Source organism: Sitophilus oryzae, unplaced genomic scaffold (genome assembly GCF_002938485.1).
Source record: "Sitophilus oryzae breed Bouriz unplaced genomic scaffold, Soryzae_2.0 scaffold_1440_pilon_pilon, whole genome shotgun sequence".
NCBI classification, from domain to species: domain Eukaryota; kingdom Metazoa; phylum Arthropoda; class Insecta; order Coleoptera; family Curculionidae; genus Sitophilus; species Sitophilus oryzae.
Genome location: NW_022146105.1, coordinates 2,960,310 through 2,984,834, shown reverse-complemented (window position 1 = coordinate 2,984,834; position 24,525 = coordinate 2,960,310). Strand labels below are relative to the sequence as shown.

Below are 24,525 nucleotides of genomic sequence, written 5' to 3'. Positions count from 1 at the left end.
TATCACAAAATATCTACAGCTACTTCTACCGGAACAAAAATTGTATTATCTTTTAGTTCAGCCTGTTGTAACTATATAGAACCGAAGAGTGATGCAAGTCCAGTGAAGGATAGCTTTACGATAATCGTACCTCAAACCGCATCGGCCCCAACAACATCCATACCGCCTTCTGCAAGTGCTCAAAGTCTTTCCATCAACTTGGAGCTCAATAATTCCGAAACCACAACACCTAGAAGCGGTAAGTAATGTTTTGATTTTTTTTTCACGAAAACCAAAGAATTTAAGGAATTCAACCATTTGCATATTTCAAAAATGCATAAAAGTTTATACAAACCAAGGAAGTTTCAAAATTTTCTCGCTGATGTTTATAATATTTTTCGAGAGGCTTTAAAGAGGTTTAAAAATTTTAAATAAAAAGTCCCGAAAATTGGCTACTTTAGGCAAGACAAGTTTCTTACTTATTACAATGCATAGATTATGAAAATATAGGCTATTGTAATCCTATGAGTCTCGTAGTAGATATACATGACGTTTTATTTATTATCAAAAACAGAAAAGCATTCAAGAAATTAATTTCCTCACAATCCCAAGGTACTTACGCCTTTAAAGGTGTATATATTCGTAATCTACATAAAATTTCCTACAAATACTGATATTTTCATAATTTTAGGACTATATGACTATATTTACTATCTTTCTAATACAATTTTTCGACTTTTTTCCATGTCACCGATTTTGTTAAAACGGCTGTTATTTGCTAATTAAAAGGCGTAGAATAAGAAAATCTAGTCCACTGTAGTCTTACGAGAACAGTAATGAATGTAGGGGACGTTTTAACTATCATCCAAATAGCTCAAAACAAGGGTCCAAAAAATTAAGATATATCATCAAAAAAGGCTCAAAAACAAGTGGTCGAAAAATATGAATAGGTACAAAATAGGTACTAAAGATACATGAAATTTCCTACAAATCCTGAAATTTTCAAAATTTTATGCCCACGTTTACTATTTTTCTAAAAACATGTAAAAAATGTTCATCAAAAATAAGGGTTTGAAAAATCAATCTTATCACAAAACGAAAATATTTCAATGTAAAATATATGCCTTTTTGGTATCAGGAGTATGGCATTTGATGCAGGCAAAATTTAATCACTGCTATTGGCAAAAAATATTATGGATCACTTCGAAAAGACGACCGACAAAAAATAATTAGAGTTATAATAAAAATAAGAAGATAGGGACGGTATATTTTCTTTCATTCTGTTTTCTTTTCCTCTGCTTTTAAATGATATGTATATTCTATATAACTCTCTCTCGTTTGTAAAAGCTTTAGATAATGCTTATTTGAATCCCATATTTGAGAAACACCTGAGAAACGCCATATGCTCATTTTCCTTAATTTATTTAAAAAAAAAACCGCTTACGTTATTGTATTTTAAAATTATCTCAAATTACGTGGGTTAAACTTTATGCACAGGGTGTCCAATTTTAGTTGAAATCATACGGTATTTCCGTTAATAGTGAAAATAGAAAGATACGGTTTGCACAAACCTGTCCAACTTTTTTGTCAAACGAAAGATGCCATAAACAAATTTCATAGCTCCCTTGTTTCTGAGCTACAGGGTCATTTTGAAAATTTTGCATTCGTAACACCTCCCGTATTTCTGTTATAACGAAAGTTATCAAGAAGATGAAAACTGTTTATTGTCGAACTTTTTACGTAGAATACAGCGACGTATCTTTTAAATATTGCAGTAAATAGTAAAAATAAATATAGAGTGTTATATATTTTTGAGAAGCTAATAAATGAGAAGATATAACTTTAGTTCATATCTTCAACAGTATTTTTTTCGTTGAAAATTAGACTACGCCACTGTATTCTACGTAAAAGGTTCTACAAGAAACAGTTTTCACCTTCACGATAACAGAAATACGGGGGGTGTCCCAAATTGCAAAATTTTCAAAAAGACCCTGTAGCTCAGGAACGAAGAGGGCTATGCTATGAAAATTTTGTTTTTTGCTACAATCGCATTACACTCCTATCTTCACTAATAAGGGAGATACCGTATGATTTCAACTAAAACGGGACACCCTGTACAGTTGCTATAAATGTTGCTATTTCTATGTAAATATTAAGGTTTAATCCATACAATTAGGGATAAAGGCATTTCTCAATTACGAGACTCAACAACAATTCAACGTTATTTTTCAGCTACGTATGATGCTTTCTATATGTCATCAACATCGCTCTAAGATTAAAATATAAATGTCCCGATCATGTGAGTGTATTTACTGCGGTTATATATTTATTTATCGGTGTTACTTATACATATCCCCTCGTAATGTGATAATTTTTGGTGTATTTTATTGAAAAATCAGTATTGCATGATCAAACTGGCGGTCAAATGTTCAGAAGCCCTCAAAAAATGCAGATTTTTTTTAAAAACAATCAGTTGAGAATATCTGAGCGCTTCTAAATACTTTGAACGAATTGGGCGAGTCTTAAATGTTATTTTTGGTGGTTTTTTCAAACCAACATGAGATAAGGTAGTTTTGACGATGTGTATATGTTTTTATATTATTTTTTTGCGATTGTGGAGCGAGAAAGAATATTTAAGCAACAAGGGCGTAAAAGGGATGGAAGGAAATTCTAAAATTCTATTAAAATGTCGCAGAAATTTATCTTTTTTTATTGTCATTGCTGACTAGGTTCCTAGGGATGATAAAATATAAACGTGATGTGGCCAATTGGTCCTCGGTGAGCTAGAATTGTTTTTTCTTCTCATTTTCCTCCCTTTTATCTCCGAATGGTAATTTAATGCTAAAAGACACTATATATTCTTCTCGCTCACTTATACCGGGTGTCTCGAATAATGTGAAGAAAATTTTACCAGCACTGTCTATCAGGGTTATTAAGATAAAAATAAAAATAGAGACGGACGATAACTAATTTTACTTATTGACAAGTTAGTGTCCCGAATCTATAATAGAGATAGAGGATAATAGCCTCCCGGTGTTGCACGGCTTTTCATCGACAGTGAGATACTCCTTAGCTCGACAGTGAGATACTCCCAGCTAAAGTACCAGAGGAGATTTCCCTTAGAATCTGACTAGAAGCTTCCCTAACATATAAAATTTATCTAACAGAAAAACTGTAGGAATTTATTAATGAATATGTTGGTAAAATTTCGTCCGCCTAATTCGAGACACCCTTGTATTCTTTACACGTATAAAAACATACAAAACAGAGCATGATTTGACTGGATTACGCAGGCTGTCCACTAATTATTGCATATCTGGATGTCTACGGAATTAAAAAATAAATTTTCATTCATATTTGACGATTTAAAATATCTGAAATATTTAAAAAAAAAATAGGTATAATTGGCTACAAATTGGCTATTCGGGATTGACCTTTCCGTTTTTTGGGCTTTACAAAAGGCTTCAATAATTGCTGTTTTAAAAATAGAATGTTTTTTGTTCCACTGCCATCCAGAAGCAAAATAATTCTTGAACATCCGTCACATACACGTGCACGAGAACATGCAATGTCGTTGTTATTTCCAGAAAGTTCTGTTTTTATTCGTTTTTAGTAGTACAGTCTCGATCACGATAGTATTTGTGAATTGAATATTGAATAACTATACACCTCATTATAAACATTTTAATATAAAAAATGTCGAAATAATAAGGGTATAACAACAATGAATGATATGTGTTGAATGTGTGTTAACTATGTAATATCCTTATAGAAAATTCATTTGACTATGAAGAAGTTGAAGAAGGTGAAGAAGGAGAGCGAGAAGAAAAGTTGGACGATCAAGAGTTCGATGATCAAGATGACAACGAAGATGAAGCTAACGAAACCACACTGTTGTGTCCCACAACGCAAAATGAAATTATCATTACACCGAGCACCCTAAACTGTACATCGAAGGTAGAAATAGGCACCGAGGATATTTACATGACGAACTTCAACCCTTTAAACTAAAAACTCGACGTCACGTTAGCTTTAATCGATGCCAAAAACTATTTTTAAACAAGGAATGATTGTTGCTTTGATCGGAGCAACAACCATTAATTTTCGTGCATATTTTCATGTTTGTAGATGTCTATAAATCAATTAGAATCGTTGATATTACATACCCGTCACTCAATGGACTAAAAGTAAGTACCTATCTAATTTATCAGAGATCTGGTAAAATAAATACAGGATGTTTCAAAAAACATGTACCATCTCTCGTAGATTCCTAAGGCTAAAAAAAAATTTATATCAACATAAGTAGGTCCGTTTCTGCTTTGTTTCGTAGTTACAGGAAGTTAGTCTTTATTTTCGATTTATTTTAATTTTATTCCAAGTGCTTTCAGCGACTTGTATGAAATTTTGAGGGTAAAAGTTACTAAATTTTGAGGGATAAGTGCGACATATTCACTATAAGATAAACGCAATTTTATTAACCTTAATCCAAGCCTAATAGCACCCTTTAAACATATTTAATATCCTTAACTGACCAAAGTGTTAAATAGGCACGTTGATTCCTCATAAAAATATGAAAAAAGTTCCTATAAACATGGGTGCGGAAATGCATAGTTTTATAGTTACACGATGTTAAAACTTTAAAAAAATAATCTTTAGTAATTACCTTAAATACCATCATTTTTTATTGAAATTTGCTGTAGGTAGCACTAAACATCAGAGTTATAAATTTTAATAAAATTTAATAATAAATTAGATAAAAATAAGACTTTAACCCCCTGTAGCATCGGACCTATGTTGATGTACAAAATAAATCTTATTTTTACGCGAGGAATTTCCCCACGAGAGATGGGACACGTTTTTTGAAACATCCTTTATAACAAAGCCCACTAAAAAACCGCAATATATTCCTGTAAATAGTATTTCGCGAAAGGTGTTTACTTCCTTAGTATGTATAGTTACTTATGACAGATGTTTATTTTTAATATGTAAATACGTTTTTTAAATGTTAAGTATACCCAAATCTCTTCCAAGTTTTTTTTAAACAAAATATAGATGTCTGTTAGAATTATTAGGAAGATCTTTAATATTCTAAATTTTATTAAATGTATAATAAATCTAAAAAAAGTATCAGATAAATTTATTTAGATCTATATCAAACTAATGACATTTCTGATCAATATTTCTACACTAAGTCCAGTACAAAAAAGGTAAAATAAACAAAAAACATCTTGTATAGGACGATATGACGATTTTTTTCAAATACAGGGTGATAAACTGAAGGTCCAAATAAGTGGCCTCCTATGTATTAACAAGATAAGATAAAAAGATAAAAATAGAAGTCGGTTTGATAGAGAGTTAAATAAATTTTACCAGACTTAGCATTAGGTAATTTGCTGTTTTGACGTTGTTTAGAGCATGTTTATTATTAGGTAAATGTAAGTTACTGTGTCAGAAAAAAAGTCACATATTCGGAACGCTTAAGATACTTCCCTTTTAAGAAAAAAAATTAGGTAAGTTTTAAGTAATTTACTATTTTAATTCAATAGAAAGAAAAAATATAGGATACAAGAACTGAAAATCCTAGGGCACAAAATATATTACGCTTACAATAGACCTAAAATTAAATTATTAATAAACTAAAGGTAGTGCCTGAAGTAAAAGAAAAAAAAAGAATGTAAACTACAAAATATATAATTTATTTTACTTTCGACAAAGGAGTAAAAATTCTGCGCAACAAAAAGAAAACAATAAACATATAATCAAATTAACAAAAGAACATTTACAGATTGGTTACTATTTCCATGCAACGTATTTACCTAAAGCTCTCCATAGACGAGACGATACGTAGCAACTGCAAACTGCAAGTCGTACAATCTTCCTGGATTATTTTAATTTATTTCTCTACTACGAGGGCGTTTTAAACGTATTAAGAGAATAAAAGTAGTAAAATATCTATACAAGTATATTTGGAAAGAGTACAAACGGTTTTGATTTTATTTTTGGCTAAGTGGGTGATATAGTTTTAGAAGACAGATTAAAAAAATAAAATTTTAAAATTGAACAAACTAAGTTTACGCAATTTAAACTATATATGTCTGGAGGCCAATTTATACAGGTGCTAAAAAGTTGAAAATGTTTTGTAAACGTTTTTTCTTTCGCACCTCAAATTGATCTGTTATTATTAAAAATGCCTGTGATCATAAAATATATTTGTAAAACTCGATTATTTTAAGTAGTTAGTAGCTAAGGAGTATTTTTGTTAAATTCAGATCGAGAAAAGTGAGATTAGTCTAACCTCTTTATATTATGTCTAATTAGTTTATACTTTATCTAATTAGAAAAATTAATAGATATATTTCGTCTTATTCCTTAATAGTTCAGTCATTGGGGATCAAAAAAGGGGCTTGCTTGGAAAAAAGTCCGGAAGTTTTGAAACTTTGCAGGTTTATAGGTTTTGGGGTCCCTAACTAAAATCCATAAAATGCACATTTCCAGACTTGCCGCCGACGCCGCCATCTTGCCAAAATGGCGCCCAAAATCGGTATTTTGTAAATATCTCGAAAACTATGCGTTTTTCGCAAAAATTTGAAGAGAGCAAAATTAAAAATTTCCTATAAAAAAGGTTATATGAAAATTTTCGCTAAAGTCAACCTTTTAGGCACAAAATCCCTGAAAATTTTACAATTTACCGTAAAATATGATATATTATGTACAGTCGATTTTCCGAAATAAAATGTCGATTAGGATTCACTAAAACTAGTTTTAGGGGGTTCACTAAAACTAGTTTTTATTTAGTTTCTTCAATTTTGTCATGAAACAGTGGCGTATCATTAATTCGCTCATTAATTTATGAATAATATTAATTTTAATTATTGAAAATATGTACTTGTTTCCACACCACTGACACCACCCAAGAGAGGTAAAGTACATGACGCTTTTATTTTAACGTGGTCTCCCCGGATACCTACTCCACTAGGTAAATTAAAAACTTTACTTATCTGCACAAGCCCGACAGACCTGGCTCATTGATGTCAAAGTCGATCGTGTCTGCTGTACTGGGCTCATCAGGGCTCTCAATTCATCCAACTATTCATCTTCAGCCGCCAGAGGGATATCTACAGGCAAGTCCAACTCCTCTTCATCGGATTTGTCGAATGACACTTCAGTGACGTTGTCACAGGATTTCCCATTGCAGTATGCACAAATCATTGAACATTTTAATCCTGATTTTCTGCATCCGCAGGCTTTACCACAGTTTTGGGATTTTGGAGCTGGATCTGTCAACGTTGTGACTGGAGTAATGCCTGTTTTTGTTTTCTTCCAACCCCATTCCTCGGCATCTTTGATACAACCAGACCAATGCTGAACCTGGTGGTAAGTTCGCAATGAATGCTGTCCAGCACGACAATTAATTATTCATAAATTAATGAGCGAATTAATGATACGCCACTATTTTATGACAAAATTGAAGAAACTACACTAAAACTAGTTTTAGTGAACCCTAATCGACATTTGATTTCGAAAAATCGACTATACATTTATCATACTTTACGAAAAATTGTAAAATTTCCAGGGATTTTGTGCCTAAACATTTGACTTTAGCGAACATTTTCATAGAACCTTTTTTATAGTAAATTTTCTTTAATTTTGTTCTCTTCAAATTTTTGCGAAAAACGCATAGTTTTCGAGATATTTACAAAATACCGATTTTGGGCGACATCTTGGCAAGATGGCGGCGCCGGCGGCAAGTCTGGACATGTGCATTTTATGGATTTTAGTTAGGGACCCCAAAACCTACAAACCTGCAAAACTTCCGGACTTTTTTCCAAGCAAAAATCCCCAATGACTGAACTATGATTATATTTAATATAATTCTAGTCAACTTATTTAATTTACTCACATATCATGTTGCTTGTCATTAACTATTTAAGTATACTGTATAAATTTTTGTAAATAATAGCTATCGTGTACATATGACCATTTTCTAATTAGATAAAATAATCATTTTCTTACAATCTAATCGAATTTATTATTATTAAAAAGATATATTGTAACGTACAGCTTGGAAAGCACCAATTTTGCCAAATTTATTTCATGGTTCTTAATAAGGAATATCTATTAATAAGGTAACATTAATAATATAGCAGGAGAACTACAATAAAAATTTAAGACTAAAAAAAAGTAGTAATTATGTCATCTTAGCAATTGCAACTCATAAAAAATACTTCAACTAAAGCCAGCGTATATACAGTATACCAAATATACTTTGGGCTAATCTTTATTTTATTGACTTATAAATAAACTGTCATAAAAAAAACGTGTCAAACTGAGGCGTTAGAAGCAATCCAATTCTACTGTATATACGGGGCTAAAAAAAGCAATTTCTCATTTTAATGTAAAAGAATATTTAACTAGAACAATTTAAAACTATAGTTAAGTAATCCTCGAACCCTATAGTGATCTCGCCTCTCATTTGCGAATCTCTTTGTCGGAAAGCCTCTGTAAATCTTTGAAGTTGGATACAAGTCAGAATAAACTGGTCGATGGAAATCGTTTTATGATTCTTTAAGTCGCTTTTTTCTACTAAGAAATGAATAAACTCCGGAGAAAACCGAAAGCCCATATGTTGGTATGCTAAAATTGAACAAAATGACGTGCTAAAATTATTCTGAATTGCTATACTTGCAGACAGTTATTTAGACTTAAATAGAACATGCACTTAACTCAATTTACAAAAACCATTCAGATTCTAAAAGAACAAAATTAAATAGATGTTAAAATCAAAGCTTACGGTCTTGTAAGTTGAGTTTTCTGTATAATTTTTAAATTATAGTAATTTTATCAATAAATTTTAAATGTTTATGAAAGGCATTAAGTACCAATAATGTAGCTTATTCTAAATTAATATTAAGATATTCTGAACTCTAGCTAAGCAGTCTAAAATAAGGAACTGAAATTAGCACATTAGCCTGACCTTACTCTATCTACCTGCCACCATGACCATCTTATTTATAGTTTATAACATTATAGAAATGTATATAGTACCTCAACAATTTTATTTTTCTTTAAATACTATAAAGCATTCTTACTAATATATGAAATAACTCATTAATCGAAATAAAATAACTACTGTCAGAAGATAAACATTTACTGAATAAGTTTTTCTACCTTAATATATTCAAATTATTTTGTACACACGTTCCTTTAGGTTAAGACAAAGTCACTGTACATTATCTACTTTTTTCTTCTTCAAATAGCGCCAGTAAAAGCCTCGTTATTTCAAATGTACTGTTGTTAATTAATAAAACTTTAAAATTGTACAGATATCTATGTAAAATTACCTGCACTCAGTTCAGATTCCTCAATACTACCAGATTGATCCCTGTCATACATTTTAAACGTGCTCAACCATTGATTAATGTAATTATACAAAGCTTGAAATTCGTTAACATTGATAGTCCCAGTTTTATCTTTGTCGAACATACCTATCATAAGTTTACATGCAGCATCGGAAAAATGCTCGCCTTGGGCATTTATCAATGCAGATTGAAGCTCTAATATAGAATATATAGAAGTCATTAATTTTCACGTAATTAAAGATGTATTACTGTACCTTCCCATTTAATTTCACCCGATCTATCCCTATCAACAGCCTGAAACCACTGACTTATCTCAGGACTTGCTGAAGCAGCAGCTGTAGCATACTGAAAAGTAGCGTTCTAAAACACATCGAGGATAGATAGTGGCAAGTTAAAATAAGAGGTTAAAAACTTACCTCGTACATTATTTCAAACAAAAAGACAAATATTCTTAACTTATAAACAGTAAACAAACCATTAAGTTAGGTTACTGTAAGTCTGACAGCTGACAGGAACGTCAGCTAGATGAGGTTGATTCATCCAAGGGTCTCATCCATAAAATAATAATACAAGATCTCATCTGATCTCATCCATGTCTCATCCAGGTCTCATCCATGTCTCATCTAGTCTCATCATACACTATTTTTGAAGATTATAGGTACTGTGATTATACTACGCTCTATATCTTTGACTACCACTAAGTAACTCTATAACTTTTCGTGTAGTTATTATTATCACAGAACAGATACAAATTTGTACTTGTTCTGTGTTATTATTGTCTATTATATTTTATGTTTCAAATTATACACTCCTCTCTAATTGTTATCAATATTAATACACACACCTTCCATCACTTTTCAACGCTTAGGTATAGGAAAATATGTATGTAGGTATGTCTCAATATTTCTATTTTTAAGAAGGAAAATGTGTTAATAATAAGAGAACATGTACAAATTATAAGAAAGATACTGTATTATTATCTATGATTGTTATATGTTAAATTATAGTAAAATTTATTCCTACCTTATAAACACTGTCCCCAGCTCCTGGATATCTGTTTGTTCCTAATGTACCCCCATTGGCCTGGTAATATTTGGCACAAATAAATTCAAATTTAAAGTATGTACGACTGACGTCTTGCTTTTATACTTTTTAGTGTTTTACATTTACGAGCGGTTTATAAAAATCGCGTAGACTCGACTATCCCTACATTACCGGCCCGGGACGCGCGACAAACAGGTGTCAACAGATTCCGCACCTACGAAGAGAATATCTCATGGAATATTCCTAAGTACATGTGGAACTCATGCTTTACTTTCCTATGTTATAAAGAAGTAATAAATTACAACGATATAATTGAAAAACATTATCCTACGTCCCAACCTGCGAATTCGTTCACTGCAGAAAAAAAATGTTAATACTAATACGATTATCTAAAAAATGTGCCGAAGACCCGTAGAAGTAATAATATATGTAATATTATTTAAGATACTTTGTACATTGAGAGTTTTCAGAGAAAATTTTAATTTTTGAAAGACCCTAGACGCAAGACGCGTAAAGTCGTTAACAAAATGGATGAACTTTTTAAAACAGTTGAAAAGCGCTCAAGGTGCCAACCTAATTAATTCTGATATCAGTGATATCCCTATCTACATACAACTTTTTTGTATGATTAACAAAACAAAATTACTTAATTTTAGCTTATTCCAATGATAATTATTACTAGAACTGTATTACTAATTAAGCTCTTGAAAATAAATTTAAAAATTATTCTTTTTAATTTAAATAAGTGTTTAGTTAGACAACCAGATATACACTCGCAAGTCTCGTGGCTGGAGGTCAACTAGAGGTGTAGTTTTTGACAACTAAAATCGAAATTTGACGTGTATATCGGGTGAGTAGAGGCGCAGCAAAAACGAGTGCTAGAAATGCTTTATAAAATTTAATTAAACACTTAATTACCGTTTTCGGAAGCTGATCACATTTGTGCGTTAATCTTATTCTAAAATATATTATCATGATGCATTTAAACGCGGATGTTTCAAGTGCCCTTCAGCTCTTGGAAGACATTAAGAACACGGTAGATGACCTAGGGGACCCAAAATTACAAACGAATACTTATCCAGATTTAAAATTGCTAATATCTGTGTTAGAGAATCCCGTATTTAGGAGTATAATTACTGTTTGCGAATCGCTCAGCGAACTAAATCAACAGTTGGGGCAACACCCTTCAATTTTGCCTGTAGATTTTGATATAACTGCCGCAGGCGAACTTGTACTGAATGTACCCCCTGCAGGTGAGCTTTATGATCCAGAATATAGCGATTATCCAACTAGAGACTTTGATGAACAAAGAGTACCTTCAGCACCAATTTCTCCCAGTTCACCACAAACATTAGCATTTGCCTCTTCAGACAATAATAAAATGCTGTCTTTATTAAATAGCCAAAAAATGAATGGGTCACTGTGTAATCCAGAGGTTGGTAAAGATATTTAATAATGTAGTTCTAGTAGTAGTACAAGTATAATTTATTTTCTATGTTTTAGGCATTAAGAGGTGGATTACAAGGTACCAGTAATTTTAATCACCTGGATGATGATATAATTCACAGATCTCCTTCTGTGGGCAGTGATAACTCTAAAACTGGCTCTGATAATCTACCAAACAGTGAGTGGTCTCAGGTGGAAAGCATAGATCTTATTAATGATGGAACTGGTTTAGGTTTTGGCATTGTTGGTATGAGAAATATGGGTGTAGTTGTGAAGACTATTCTACCTGGGGGAGTTGCTGATAGAGATGGGAAACTTCAAAGTGGTGACCACATACTTCAAGTAATTCTTCACTGTTAATATTTTTATATAAATTGTTTTATATTTATTTTTATTGTAATAGATAGGTGATGTAAACTTACATGAAATGGGTTCAGAGCAAGTTGCCACAGTCCTAAGACAATCCGGTACTCATGTAAGATTAATTGTTGCCCGTCCTGTTGAATTGTCTTCCCCAGAGTACAAATATTTAGGAAGTTCCGCCCCTATAGTGCCTACAAAACTTTTACATGATGCCCCTGAATTAGATAAATATCTAATACAGCACAAAAACCCTCCTGTTTTTCATAAAGAAACTGATGTATTTTCTACTGATCTGGCTAAAACTTATGCATTATCTAGAATCCCAGCTTCGCCTTCCTTACCACTATTAAATCTAGATGTGGCTGTTAAAATGCCTGAAATGGAAAAGTTTGTTGTTGAGCTGAAAAAGGACACCAATGGTTTAGGTATTACCATTGCAGGATATGTTTGTGAAAAGGAGGAACTATCAGGCATTTTTGTAAAGAGTGTAAGTAAAGGCAGTGCTGCTGATGTCAGTGGCAAAATTAAAGTCAATGACAGAATAGTGGAAGTTGATGGGCAAAGCTTACAAGGATATTCAAACATTCAAGCTGTGGAGGTGTTAAGGAATTGTGGAAATGTAGTGAAACTATGTTTGGAACGGTACTTACATGGTCCCAAATATGAGCAACTCCAACAGGCCATTGCTGCAAGTGAAACCAAGCCACCATCACCTCTAAACTCGTCACGGTAATAGCTGAAAACTGCTGTTAAATGTACCCCCTTATTAGTAGTTTCCTACCTCTTGTATCGATGTAAACATTTTTCCTTACTAACACTTAGTATTGTATGTAACTCCGGGTGTATGGTCTAAGTCACTGTGTCTTGCTAACAATTCTCTAGAATTTTTATATAAATTTCAGATATCCGAAAGAAGATGGGAGCCTTCCTATTGGAGGCGACGAGCCTCGCGACCTTTTTAACGACACAATTAAAAAGGAAGACCCCCCTGTCTTTACTGATGAACAACTCCAAGAGAAATGGTCCCGTATCATGGGACCCGGTATTGAGATCGTCGTAGCGCGATTGAAAAAGTTCGGCGAAAAGGGAGGACTAGGCATCAGCCTGGAAGGGACCGTTGACGTAGAAGATGGCCGCGAAGTGAGGCCCCACCATTATATTCGCTCCATTCTTCACGAGGGACCCGTCGGGAAAAATGGAACCCTCAAATCAGGGGACGAGCTCTTAGAAGTCAATGGACACCAACTTCTTGGCATGAACCACCATGAAGTAGTCAGCATCCTTAAAGAACTGCCTCTAGATGTCTGCATGGTTTGTGGGCGGAGCCCCACAAATCTCTTCAGAGAAGAAGCTTATCCAGAAAGAAACATTCTCCTGACGCGTAGTTTAAATAACTTAATCCCCGCCTCAGACAGATTAGTCAAAGCAAAATCAGACGGCTCTCTCGCCAGCAGTATCGCGATGACCGGTTCTTCTGAAGCCTCTTTTTCCAAGATGAAGTCTCGCTCTTTGGAGCCCCTCACGGGACTGGCTATGTGGAGCTCGGAACCTCAAATCATCGAGCTGGTCAAAGGCGAACGAGGCTTGGGCTTCTCGATTCTGGACTATCAAGATCCCATCGACCCCAACGACACGGTTATAGTTATTAGAAGTTTGGTACCGGGTGGCGTAGCTCAGCTCGACGGTAGGTTGATTCCTGGGGACAGGTTGCTGTTCGTTAACGACACGGTATTAGAAAACGCTTCTCTAGATCAGGCTGTTCAAGCCTTAAAGGGGGCACCTAAGGGCATAGTTCGAATAGGCGTGGCCAAACCTTTGCCTATCCCTGATACAATGGCTCATGGATCACTAATGGATGTTGATCCAGATAGATATCTAAGTTCAGACTCTTTTAATTAGTTGTAACTATAGCTTAGCCACTTTTTCGAATTTTTAAAGTTAATTGTTAAGCAGCGATATTCTGCAGTTGATTCTCTAACTTGGATTCAATTCAGTAAATCAAAGGTATTTATCTTTTATTTATTTAATATTTTTTATTAATATAAGATATTGGTCATTTCGGGAATACCTATACACCTCGAATAGGGTTTTAACTTGTACTATTTTTGATGAAATCATACAGCGTGTCTCAAGTTTCAAGTTATGACAAAAATCGAAAACAAATATCTTTAATTTACTTAGTTTATTACGAACTAGAGAATTACCCTGTACATAAAATTAACTCGAAACGATAAGTACCAATTACACTCCGAAAATCGTCATTTATATACTAGGTTTATTTTCATAACCAAAATAGGCCGAACATAGTAATAATAAAATACCAGTTATTATCTCTTAGATAAGTAATTCCTCATTATTTGTTATGGGATATATTTATTTTCAACTCTATCTTCTTTTTTGGAGTAGCATATTTCCTAAGAATCATTGCTATATATATACAAAATACAAAAATAGAATATATATAAAATAAAAAAAAATAGAATACAAAAATAAAACGAACTTAGTAATAAGTAGCAGTAATTTTTCAGTGATCTTAATTATTAATTTCTCTTAATTATTTTATTATTTCCAGTATATTGTTGTAAATAATATGTAGGGAGCCTTGGTGCCACATTATATATAGACTATTTAATCTGTTGATATACATAATAAGGCGAAATAGTAAGTATCAGTTACTTTATTTAATATATCTTCTTTCCATAATAAGTAATGGTCTCCAGTAAATATAAACATTAAAATACTGTACATATAGTAATAATAAGTATTCTTTACTTGATAGTAATATTTTTATGTAAGCCACTGCTTAGTTTCAATACCTGTCTAGGATATTTTTTTATTACTACTTGTTATTGGAACAACGTACAGATTTAGTGAGAGCTTTGATATTAATATATAAAAATAACGCGAACATAGTAATAAGTAATACCAGTTCTTTCAGTAATCTAACACTCCAATTGTTCAGACGCTAAATATTTGGCTCGCTGTATATATAATAGTGGTTTTAATGAATATAAATTAGTATATTATACTCTCGAATACCGTATATTTATGTACATACGTTCACTACAGATTGAAGATACACACTCTGGAACAAACTCAGTATTTTGAAAGGGGATATTAAGCATTTCGATCCATAACTACGCTCTTTATCGTACTTTTATATAGATCTACATATAATACTAAATATTATGTACTTAAAATTGAGTAGTTGACTAAACTGCCTGTATTTACACCAATTTTTAATAATTGTTAATTCAAGAACGAATCAAAATATATTTAAACGACTCCTTTAGGATAAAGTTTGTATTATTAGGAATAGGTCTCTTAATATATTAGTGTAAGAAATCAAAAAAAAAATCAAAAATCAAGAATAAATTACCGTACATATAAATATATAAAAGTAATATTGAACTATAAAGAGGGGGTAATTAAAATTCTATAATCAGGTAATAGATATAATAAATATTTTTTATGTTATGGTTTATAAATACACAGGATCATGTGCCATAATTATCATGCTTAAACTGAATATTTTCAAGCTACACCCTGTGTATATTTAGGAATTCATATTTTGGATATTTTACAGCCTATTCGATTTTTGTACTATATAGATTTTTTTTTCAATTGCATTTTATATAAATAGATGTAAATAACGACATTTTTTTGGAAGATTTTTTATGTGGTATGTTAGCATGTAAGAGCACAATAACACACATATCTGATATGAACACCCGAAAAATAAATAATACTGGACCGTACAATATCATTTTTGGTTTATAGGGCTCAAACGCACTGACGACCAGCTCGCAGCGACCAGCATTTGATTTAATGGTATTACTGGTTGGTATCAAAATCAAGACCAAGCTGCGACCAGTAATATCAATAAATCAAATGCTGGTCGCTGCGACCTGGTCGTCAGTGCGCTTGAGCGTTTAAGAAGCTAAGAAAATTAAAAGAAAATAAAGTCAACTACTTAATTCGTTTTGCATTTATCTCATATGTGATACAGTGATAATAGGAATATAAACATTGTAATAAGATTATTAAAGAAAATTCTTTTAGCAATAACGAGAGTTTATATAGATTTACCCAATAAAAATATTTCAAAACCATTATTGTTTTTTCTTTTGCATGTTTCTCTCGATTTCTCAAGCCGAAAAAATTCGATTTTATTTTTAAATGTTTGTAAAATGAACTTAAATCTGTTATTTGAAAAACGGGTCACCGAATTTTCGAATATAAAAATAGGTTCATTTTTATTTGACATGGATTTGGAGGAAGAATATAAAACCCCGTGTAAAATTAAAAGTTTTATTAATTTTTGCTTCATATTACATATTGATAATTACTTAATAAGCTAAAAACAGTATCCCAGTTCAGCCTAATTCATAAGTTGTACTTTTGTTTTAATAGAATTGAAAAACTGTGGAAGCCAGAGTAAAGGCAAAAAAATTATGAATTAGACTGTACGTTTTTGATTTACGGTTTTATCAACTATGAAATATTAAAAACGCTATTTAGATTGACTTGAATCGTGGAAACCCATTTTAAAACTTTGATCGCGTTCGAAACAAATTATAATAAAATAAAGAGCTTTCACTACGAGCCGAAAAACATTACTGTACTTTATATATCACATTGTTAGTTGGGATAACATTTTCTTTTTTGTTTAGTATAGCGGCCATAGAATTGAGTGTAATAACTAACACTTCAATAAATTAAAGTCTGGACTTAAAAAATAGGCACCTGTTTAAATTATATCATCTGATGTGGTGTCTCTTGTAGTGGCAAGTTCCAATTAAGTGAGAAGAATACAATTAAGTTTGAGTGTCCATTTTTATTATACCCACAGCAACTAATAATTTGATTTGCATGCCAATTAAAATTGAGAACCTGCCACTGCGAAATTTCCATATAAACAAACACAAGAGAAATAAAATACAATATCATAAATAATAAATAATACATTAAAAATAGCACAAATAAAACTATAATACAGTTTCACAAATATAGTTATAACATCTGTTAAATCTAGCATAAGAATATGGTACAGTATAACTTTTATCCAATCATCTGCAATTGTTGAAGAGCTTCATATATTCATAGCAACAAAAAAATATTTATAACTTGATTAAAAATATGATATACATCAGAAATAATACATTTCGGGAAATAACATCCACTTTTTCTATATATAAACAAGGCGAATAATCCGTGTATCTTTAGAAAAAAAGACGCTAAAAGATCCTTAGTCACAAAGAACATTGTCACATAGTTTAAAATATTCCCATAAATAAAACTTGCCAACATGTTGCCAACCTATATATATATATATATATATATATATATATATATATATATATATATATATATATATATATATATATATATATATATATATATATATATATATATATATATATATATATATATATATATTTTTAATGCATTATTTATTTTTTCTCAAATATATACAAAAGATATCCTTCCCATTTCAAACATAAATATTTTATGCCTTTAAATGAAATATCCAAAAACGAGGAAACAGTACATAGGAATAACTTATTTTGCAAGGACATAATCGATACATAGAAAATGTAAAATCTTACCAGTCAGTATCTAACAAAATTATACAAGTGAATACTTGAAACTAAACAATAACTTCCAGAAATAATTCAAAGAAAGTTACTAATTGGTTTCAAGTTAATAAAAAATAAAACGAATTTGATGTTAAAATTATTTAGCAAACTAAAGAAATGGTAACATTAATACCTAAATTCCCATTATCTGCAAAATGCTGGGCGATAGAATTATCAAATACCAAACAATCTGAACCCATTATAGCTGAGGCAACACCTTCGTGACTCGAACGCGGCATTGCTTCCCATATAAGACGTCGTCTGTTACCATTTAATTCCAATCTACAAGTAATATTCAAATATATTTTAAACATTCTAAAATAGAAATAAGTAACATGTAATACCTGTAGGCAAATCTCTCGGCTTGCTTTCTGGAGCCAATTAATTGAACAATCGCAAAAAACTGAGTGTGGCCATCAGTTTTTTCTTGTTTTTCTAAAACCAGCATGAAATGGTGCCCAAAACAGCTTTGCATCATGACCCAGTCCACTGCTCCAGCTAAATTGATTTCCGTCGCTAAAAACACAATGTCTTCTCCATTTAAGGTGGTGATATTCTTATGGGAATGTTGCAAGTGGACCATAACTTTATCTAATTGTCCCTGCCACGAACAGGAAGCTCCTGGACAGGGACAACTATAAGGGCGGTATTCACAAATTTCTTCATGCTCTGCTTTTTCATTCAGTCCTAAAGACATTCTACAGCCGGTGGACTTGTGCTTGCACGGGAACATCAAATTATTGGCTACCTTTTCCATAGCTAAGTTCCTAATATTACCCAAGGTACCCCGGCAAGTTGGACAACATGATAATTTCGGCCGGCAACTGGCACAAACTAAATGACCCACTTGACACTGCATTATAGGAGGTAGGACTATTTCGAAGCATACTGGACATTCGAATAGAGCAGCTAATTCGTCAGTTAATGCACCTGCGGCAGAGGCTAATGTGGGAAGTTGAGTGGAGTTCCCCGACGATGTATCGCCACTGGTTATTCCACGGCGCTTCTGCCCGACTACTTGGGCCATTGCAAGAGGCTCAATGATGGAATCTCTAAAACAGAATTAACTTTTAGGCATTTCTTCACAAGACACTTGTGACTACTACAAAACTTGTATTATTATGAATTCTTTATAATATACATTTGAGATTATGTTAAAGGATTTTAAAAAGCACTTTGAAAAATATAAATATTGACAAAGGTAAATGTCATGATCTTAAAAAAAATGCTTTTTGTCACATCATAATAATAGAACTCTTGGCCAATAGAGCTTAGAAAAAAATCATTTAAAAAGAGGGAATTGCGCTTTCTAATACGTTTGTCCTGTAGAATAAACTCAACTGCTTTGTTTACCTACCTTTATTTTTATTTATGTAATATTTTCGATATGCAAATTTATGAAATAAATGATGGTTATAAATCGATGTAATCAGAACGAAATTTGATTTTTCGCCTGTGGACGTTAGGTCTGTTGATCATACTGTAAAGTCTTGTACAAAAATGTTTATAAAAAATATATTTAAGGCTCTATTATCGCCTTTTTTACTAATTTGTTCACCACAAAAACTCTAGAACGTCAAATTGACAAACCTATGCGACAGAAAAGTGCATGTTTCTGGATAAACTAATGCGCATCTCTTCTAAGACGTCAAAGTCACAAGTATATCTGGTTGTCTAACAATTTATTGATTTAATATTTAAAATAAAAAATACAAATAATATTAATTCATTTTATTATTTCTACTGCCAGTAATGTAAAATATAAATAAAATTATTTTAAGAATATTTACTAAGCTTTATTTTTAAAAGAAAGACTTATAATACTCTTACTTGACATTCCATCTAAAATGCCTTTAATTTGAACTATTTTGGCAAGACTAGATATGTTATTATTAATTAAGATAAATATTTATTCGAATATAATTAAAGAAATAATGTGATTCTTAATAATTTAATAGGCTTTTCTTTGATAATAATTAGAAAAAATCAAGAGAAAAGATAATTTAACATGTAGCGCCACCTGCACAATTTCTGCTGAAACTTTATGCGCAAATTAACTTTGTTTTTTAATTAAAATAATCGTTTAGTGTCCTTATAATTCTGTTTTAGTTTATTAGTACTAATTAGTATTCTACTAAATAGCTAAGTCAAATAAAACACATTTTTATTTAAAGAAAACTTGTTTCAATCGCCAAGATGCAAAATAAGTATAAATATATGGAATTAAATATATAAAAATAATTTTATTGGAAGCCAATGTCCAACTCATCGTGTTCGTTATCTGAACCTTTTTCCTCAACAGTTAATAAAGATGTTCTTTGCTTATGATGATTTTCAATCAATTCATAAAGATCCTCAAATAGCTTTAAAGCGCATGTCAGAGTACCATCTCCCATTCTTTTAAATCCTTTTTCTAGAACAATTTATATATTAAAGATTTAACAAAAATATATTATGCCAGCAAACCTGAGGGAACAATATTATCATTAATTACAACACTTTGTTTAGATAATGCTGCTATAAATCTCTTTAACATATTTTCAAGAACTGTTTTGCCTATAGGTTGTAACCTTGATAGAAAACTAAGCAAGTATTCAATCAAATAAGATTCTTCCTAAAATTTATATCAACTAGTTATAGCAATAAGTAAATACCATGAGCTTACAAGTCCAAACTTTTGAAAGCATGTCTCTGTTTGTTTATATAAAACAACAATTTGTTCATAATGCTCTAATTTAAGCACAGGAAACTTTAATCCTTCAAACCACTCAAAAAGTAAAGCAGCTAGGATGCTTAAGTCTGTCTCAAGAGCTAATTTTAACCAACCAACTTGAGAGCAATTTATTTCATTTTCATAGGATCGCACTTTCTTTTTATAGTCGTTGTCTGACTTGCTATAATCAGTCATAAGTACGTTAACAACTTCTTGAACATCGTGTATAATCATATCTTCATTGTTATGATCTTGTGCAAAACTTTTTTGCGTTTCCAGTTCTTGAAAACAGCGATTCTCCAGTAAAAGTTCTTCGCTGATCTCATCTCCATCTAATGTACTGATATCAGAAAAGGAATCTGTTAAATCACCATTCTCTGATTTATTTGGGCTTGATGGAGACGGTGATTCACTTTGTACGTTCAGAAAAATTGCTGTAAAATATTATATCAGAATTATTATATTTGAATAATTTTATAATTTTAAATAAGACCTCTGGCGGAATGCGGCCGAACTAAATTAATATGTGTATTGCTAGTTGCATAATAAATTTTAATTTTTTTTTTTTTAATTTTGATGTTTTAAATTTAATCTAATTTATACTTACTTTCAGTATTCGGACTAGGAATACTTGCTATACTATAACTACTTTCATGCCTTTTCATGCCATTGTAAACTCTTTCGGTATAAAAATCTGTAGTAAAAGGCATATTTTTGTGTTGATAATCAGCGGCATCTGAACAAGCGCATAATTTTAAAAGTCTCTCGCAAGTAACATACACAATCTTTGGAAGATACTTAAAATTTCTTTCTTCGTAACCATGCAGCACCACTCTTTGCCTTTTTAAAAATCTGTGCAACGTAAATTCGTTCATATATTTATCCTTCGAAGCGTTTTCTCTAAAAGCAAATATATTTATGTCTGCAAGAAGGTATAATTGTATGTTTCTAAGTAGATACTTGATATAATAGCTAATGGTTTGGGGCAATATAAATTGTGCAAAGTGGCGAACACAAAGGATTTGTCCTCTGGTCTGGACTGACCCTGGTCTTTTAAACCTTACAAAGCGAATAGCTTCGTTAGCAGTAACTCTTAGAGAGAAAACCAAGTAACACGATATAAGAACACCTGTTCTACCCAATCCTATAAACAAATAATTTATTTTTAAGCAGAAATCGTACGTGTATATTTAAAATTTACCTGCATGACAGTGGATTGCTACTCTGCCTTCAGTTAAAGCAAAAGCTACCACTTTAACCATATTTAAGAGACCTTCCAGTGTTGCATCTCCATAATCTTTCCAGGCAAAATTGTAATAATATACTATAAAAAGTAAATTTAGCTTTAAATATATTTTTGGTAATTTAAAATGCCAAATGAGTTACTTTTTGTTAAACAAACAATGTACCATGTCAAACATCACCTACATTTTAAGTGTTGTAAATAAAAAATAATAACAAATCGATAAAAGCATTTGGCGTGAACTTTTTCGTAAATACCTACTATTTTGTTCCATAAATATATTAGGGTCGTATGAATAGCCAGAACTTTCCAAAGGCTGTCCACAACTGGAGTGTTCTCTCGGGCATTGTAAATTAATTATCGATTTAATACCCAAACTGAAATTAACTCATTTGAAAATGCTACTTTGTCAGAACAAAGAACTATTAATTAATTCGGTACCTTTCAAATTGTTGTATGACATTTTTTTGAATTATTACCATGGTACTAGGACGTGCCATTGCTAAAATATCATCAGTTACCCTAAAAATAATTTTACTTTATCCTTTGTTCCCATAAAAATAAGCTTTTATAAGAAAAATAGGTAAATGTAAGCAGAGAAATACTTTTTCACGACGAAGCACAAGCATATAATTTATTTAACAATAACAATTTATATCTCTTATGTTATAGTGGTATACATTGATTGATTGAAAAAACAGTTTTAGAAATAATCAATATATTGTGTGTGAGGACATTATAACACACGTACTTCTTCAATTATTAACAAAACATTTGATTGCTTTCAGTATAAACGCATCATAAATCATAATAATAAAAAAAACCTTAAATATATATTAGGGTATCAAAAACATTTCTGAACGTTTTAAGATCTGTATTGATTAAGTTTTAATAATAATTAGCTTGTAGCCATGACTATGGTCTTTGTTTGGTCCCATTCCTGAAATGCACGTATTTTATTGTATATTAATCCATCTGTGACTTAAATTAAAAATAGTACACAAATTCCACAATTTGGTTTAAATTTCAAATGTTAAAATTACTGGATAATAAATATTGCAGTAGTTAGAGGCAGCTACATATATTTAAAAGTTGAAATTATCAATTAACAAATTACACTTTCTTATAATATAAACAAATCATTAATAATGAACTTATACGACAAAACATAAATAAGATACACCCTTTCATGTTTATACTTCTTGTTTTTGATGACCTGTGAAAAAGAAATTAATTTTTGTACTTTTTTTATAAATCGGTTTATTAAAAGCTTTTTTTAGTAGATGGACTTTTCTTAGTTCTTAATTATAAGTAATATTAATTTAAATAAAACATTTCTACGAAGCCGCTCAAGTTGAACAAAATAAAAAATATGGCTCAACCAGACACTATAAGTACAAAATGACATAATAAAAGTCGTTGTTAGAGGACTGTTATCAGAAATTAATATTTTTAGAGACACAAAATAGATATTAATATAAAAAAGAGTAATATATTTGAATGAAACTGATTTAAAAATAGACTCTATGTGTGAGAAAAGCACATACACACGAAAATACGTTTTATTAATGAGGTGTTGGCATTATTTACATTGAAAAATAAAAAGTAAAAGTAATTTAACGGTCACGTAAACCCTTTTTTGCGATGATTTAACATAAATCCACCTATTTTTACTGCTGGCGATAAAAACAATCACAGCAACAAGTCGACAACTGGTCATTAAAATTTCGTTAGCTATCTAACATGTTCCCAACAAAAAAGTCTATGAAACAGAAGCACGGTTCCTACTTTATATGTAAAGCTATTCGGAGGACCTGTTGAGGTCGCGTGTAAAATGATTTAAGATTTCTTTCCGACGCTTCTTACCAATGAGAATATATTCCCTGGATAGCTAAACTGTCTGGCTTCCAATTCTCGGGGGTTTCGTATTTACAATTGACCCCCCCGCAAAAAATACTGCACTGTATCCCGTGGGGCGTAAGCCTCCTGATATGATCCGAGAGCTTGTTATAGTTGGCCTGTACCGTTTCCACATTGCTGTTGCTTTTCAAATCATTCACGTTCATGTCTTGGATTACGTATACGTAGTATACATTTGGAGGACCGTGTATGATTCTTGTTCGCAGGGAAATTTATTTAAACTACCCTTAAGGGAAACGGGCTTACACGGACGGGGAACTTTCTTTGGAGTTAGTGGCGCATGCCTATATTTATTCGATAGTTTCATTTAAAAGAACACGCTATGGAAAGTGGGAGTTTGTTTTCATTTAGAAAAAATAAAAATACGTGCGCATTGCGTCAGTTCATTTCACAAGGACGCTATAATTTCCTTTAGAACTCTATATTATGGAGCTGATTGTAATAACAGGAAACCTGAAGGGTTGCTTAACGTATTTTCAGGGCTGAAAATTATTCTCTTCAGGGCTTAAAAAGACCGCCTACGAAAAACAGAACTATTATAAATATAGCCACAAATCCGTTGATTTTTTAGGGAGATATCACAAAATCAATATAAACATTACTTATGGTATCCTAAAGCTTTTATAGGTTGTTGTATTCTAAATCTACATGAAATGTACTATAAATAGTAGAAAATTTTAGTATTAGTTAAATTATTTCTTCTACAGGGAGAGTCTATGAAACAGATAAGTGCAAATATTTTAGGGGTAGTATATTTTAACACCAGAAACACGATTATGAGGTTTTTTCGCGAATTTTTTTTCCAAAATTTGGAATTTT

General features: G+C 31.6%; 5 protein-coding genes across 12 annotated transcripts in view; 2 read left to right on the top strand and 3 right to left on the bottom strand.

The window, feature by feature from the left end:
* LOC115876795 (potassium voltage-gated channel subfamily KQT member 5) overlaps nucleotides 1–6,114 on the top strand; it is a 62,896-nt gene extending 56,782 nt beyond the window's left edge. For 2 of the 4 annotated variants that reach the window (XM_030892734.1, XM_030892737.1), the window contains 3 exons: nucleotides 57–238; nucleotides 3,752–5,489; nucleotides 5,765–6,114. The gene's annotated coding sequence lies outside the window, so the exon portion shown is untranslated. Of the gene's footprint in view, nucleotides 1–56; nucleotides 239–2,211; nucleotides 2,261–3,751; nucleotides 5,490–5,764 lie in introns of those variants that run through there. The other 2 variants (XM_030892736.1, XM_030892735.1) reach the window with 2 other exon arrangements.
* A 1,640-nt stretch (nucleotides 6,115–7,754) lies between these two features.
* LOC115876794 (peflin-like) lies at nucleotides 7,755–11,036 on the bottom strand. Of its 4 annotated transcripts, none has more exons than XM_030892731.1 (5): nucleotides 10,362–11,036; nucleotides 9,755–10,051; nucleotides 9,593–9,698; nucleotides 9,321–9,533; nucleotides 7,755–8,613 (listed from the first exon to the last, which is right to left on the bottom strand). In XM_030892731.1, exons 2-5 carry the CDS (start codon nucleotides 9,761–9,763, stop codon nucleotides 8,387–8,389), a joined length of 555 nt encoding a protein of 184 aa, XP_030748591.1. In that variant the 5' UTR covers nucleotides 9,764–10,051; nucleotides 10,362–11,036; the 3' UTR covers nucleotides 7,755–8,386. The 4 variants fall into 4 exon arrangements, with proteins under 4 accessions (XP_030748591.1, XP_030748589.1, XP_030748592.1 ...); XM_030892729.1 differs by having other exon boundaries at nucleotides 9,755–10,045; XM_030892732.1 differs by having other exon boundaries at nucleotides 9,755–9,977.
* A 141-nt stretch (nucleotides 11,037–11,177) lies between these two features.
* LOC115876793 (patj homolog) lies at nucleotides 11,178–16,303 on the top strand. Of its 2 annotated transcripts, XM_030892728.1 has the most exons (5): nucleotides 11,178–11,817; nucleotides 11,886–12,006; nucleotides 12,061–12,170; nucleotides 12,232–12,920; nucleotides 13,094–16,303. In XM_030892728.1, exons 1-5 carry the CDS (start codon nucleotides 11,356–11,358, stop codon nucleotides 14,088–14,090), a joined length of 2,379 nt encoding a protein of 792 aa, XP_030748588.1. In that variant the 5' UTR covers nucleotides 11,178–11,355; the 3' UTR covers nucleotides 14,091–16,303. The 2 variants fall into 2 exon arrangements, with proteins under 2 accessions (XP_030748588.1, XP_030748587.1); XM_030892727.1 differs by having other exon boundaries at nucleotides 11,886–12,170.
* Nucleotides 16,304–17,629: 1,326 nt separating this feature from the next.
* On the bottom strand, nucleotides 17,630–19,452 carry LOC115876792 (E3 ubiquitin-protein ligase Siah1-like). Its single transcript, XM_030892726.1, has 3 exons — nucleotides 19,188–19,452; nucleotides 18,175–18,882; nucleotides 17,630–18,112 (listed from the first exon to the last, which is right to left on the bottom strand). The coding sequence occupies exons 2-3, from the start codon at nucleotides 18,855–18,857 to the stop codon at nucleotides 17,932–17,934; spliced, it is 864 nt and encodes a 287-aa protein (XP_030748586.1). The 5' UTR covers nucleotides 18,858–18,882; nucleotides 19,188–19,452; the 3' UTR covers nucleotides 17,630–17,931.
* A 551-nt stretch (nucleotides 19,453–20,003) lies between these two features.
* Nucleotides 20,004–24,424, bottom strand: LOC115876789 (protein tyrosine phosphatase domain-containing protein 1-like). The gene is made up of 9 exons (XM_030892724.1): nucleotides 23,653–24,424; nucleotides 22,228–22,308; nucleotides 22,048–22,163; nucleotides 21,745–21,867; nucleotides 21,504–21,687; nucleotides 21,151–21,443; nucleotides 20,496–20,977; nucleotides 20,297–20,444; nucleotides 20,004–20,243 (listed from the first exon to the last, which is right to left on the bottom strand). Exons 1-9 carry the CDS (start codon nucleotides 23,850–23,852, stop codon nucleotides 20,074–20,076), a joined length of 1,797 nt encoding a protein of 598 aa, XP_030748584.1. The 5' UTR covers nucleotides 23,853–24,424; the 3' UTR covers nucleotides 20,004–20,073.
* Nucleotides 24,425–24,525: the final 101 nt, after the last annotated feature.

Bases quoted from the DNA above. Each gene is read 5' to 3' on its own strand.
- LOC115876789 (XM_030892724.1), bottom strand. From the start codon at position 23,852: ATGAACGTGAATGATTTGAAAAGCAACAGCAATGTGGAAACGGTACAG. The intron at 20,978-21,150 runs GTAAGTATAAAT...AATATTTTACAG, and splicing joins TCCTAGTCCGAATACTGAAA to CAATTTTTCTGAACGTACAA. The intron at 20,244-20,296 runs GTTTGCTGGCAT...AAATTGTTCTAG, and splicing joins TGATAATATTGTTCCCTCAG to AAAAAGGATTTAAAAGAATG.
- LOC115876794 (XM_030892731.1), bottom strand. The intron at 9,534-9,592 runs GTACAGTAATAC...ATTCTATATTAG, and splicing joins GGGTGAAATTAAATGGGAAG to AGCTTCAATCTGCATTGATA. The intron at 8,614-9,320 runs GTAATTTTACAT...GTTCAATTTTAG, and splicing joins GGAATCTGAACTGAGTGCAG to CATACCAACATATGGGCTTT.
- LOC115876793 (XM_030892727.1), top strand. From the start codon at position 11,356: ATGATGCATTTAAACGCGGATGTTTCAAGTGCCCTTCAGCTCTTGGAA. The intron at 11,818-11,885 runs GTTGGTAAAGAT...TCTATGTTTTAG, and splicing joins GGTCACTGTGTAATCCAGAG to GCATTAAGAGGTGGATTACA. The intron at 12,171-12,231 runs GTAATTCTTCAC...TTATTGTAATAG, and splicing joins GTGGTGACCACATACTTCAA to ATAGGTGATGTAAACTTACA.
- LOC115876792 (XM_030892726.1), bottom strand. From the start codon at position 18,857: ATGGCCCAAGTAGTCGGGCAGAAGCGCCGTGGAATAACCAGTGGCGAT. The intron at 18,113-18,174 runs GTATTACATGTT...TATTACTTGTAG, and splicing joins GCCGAGAGATTTGCCTACAG to ATTGGAATTAAATGGTAACA.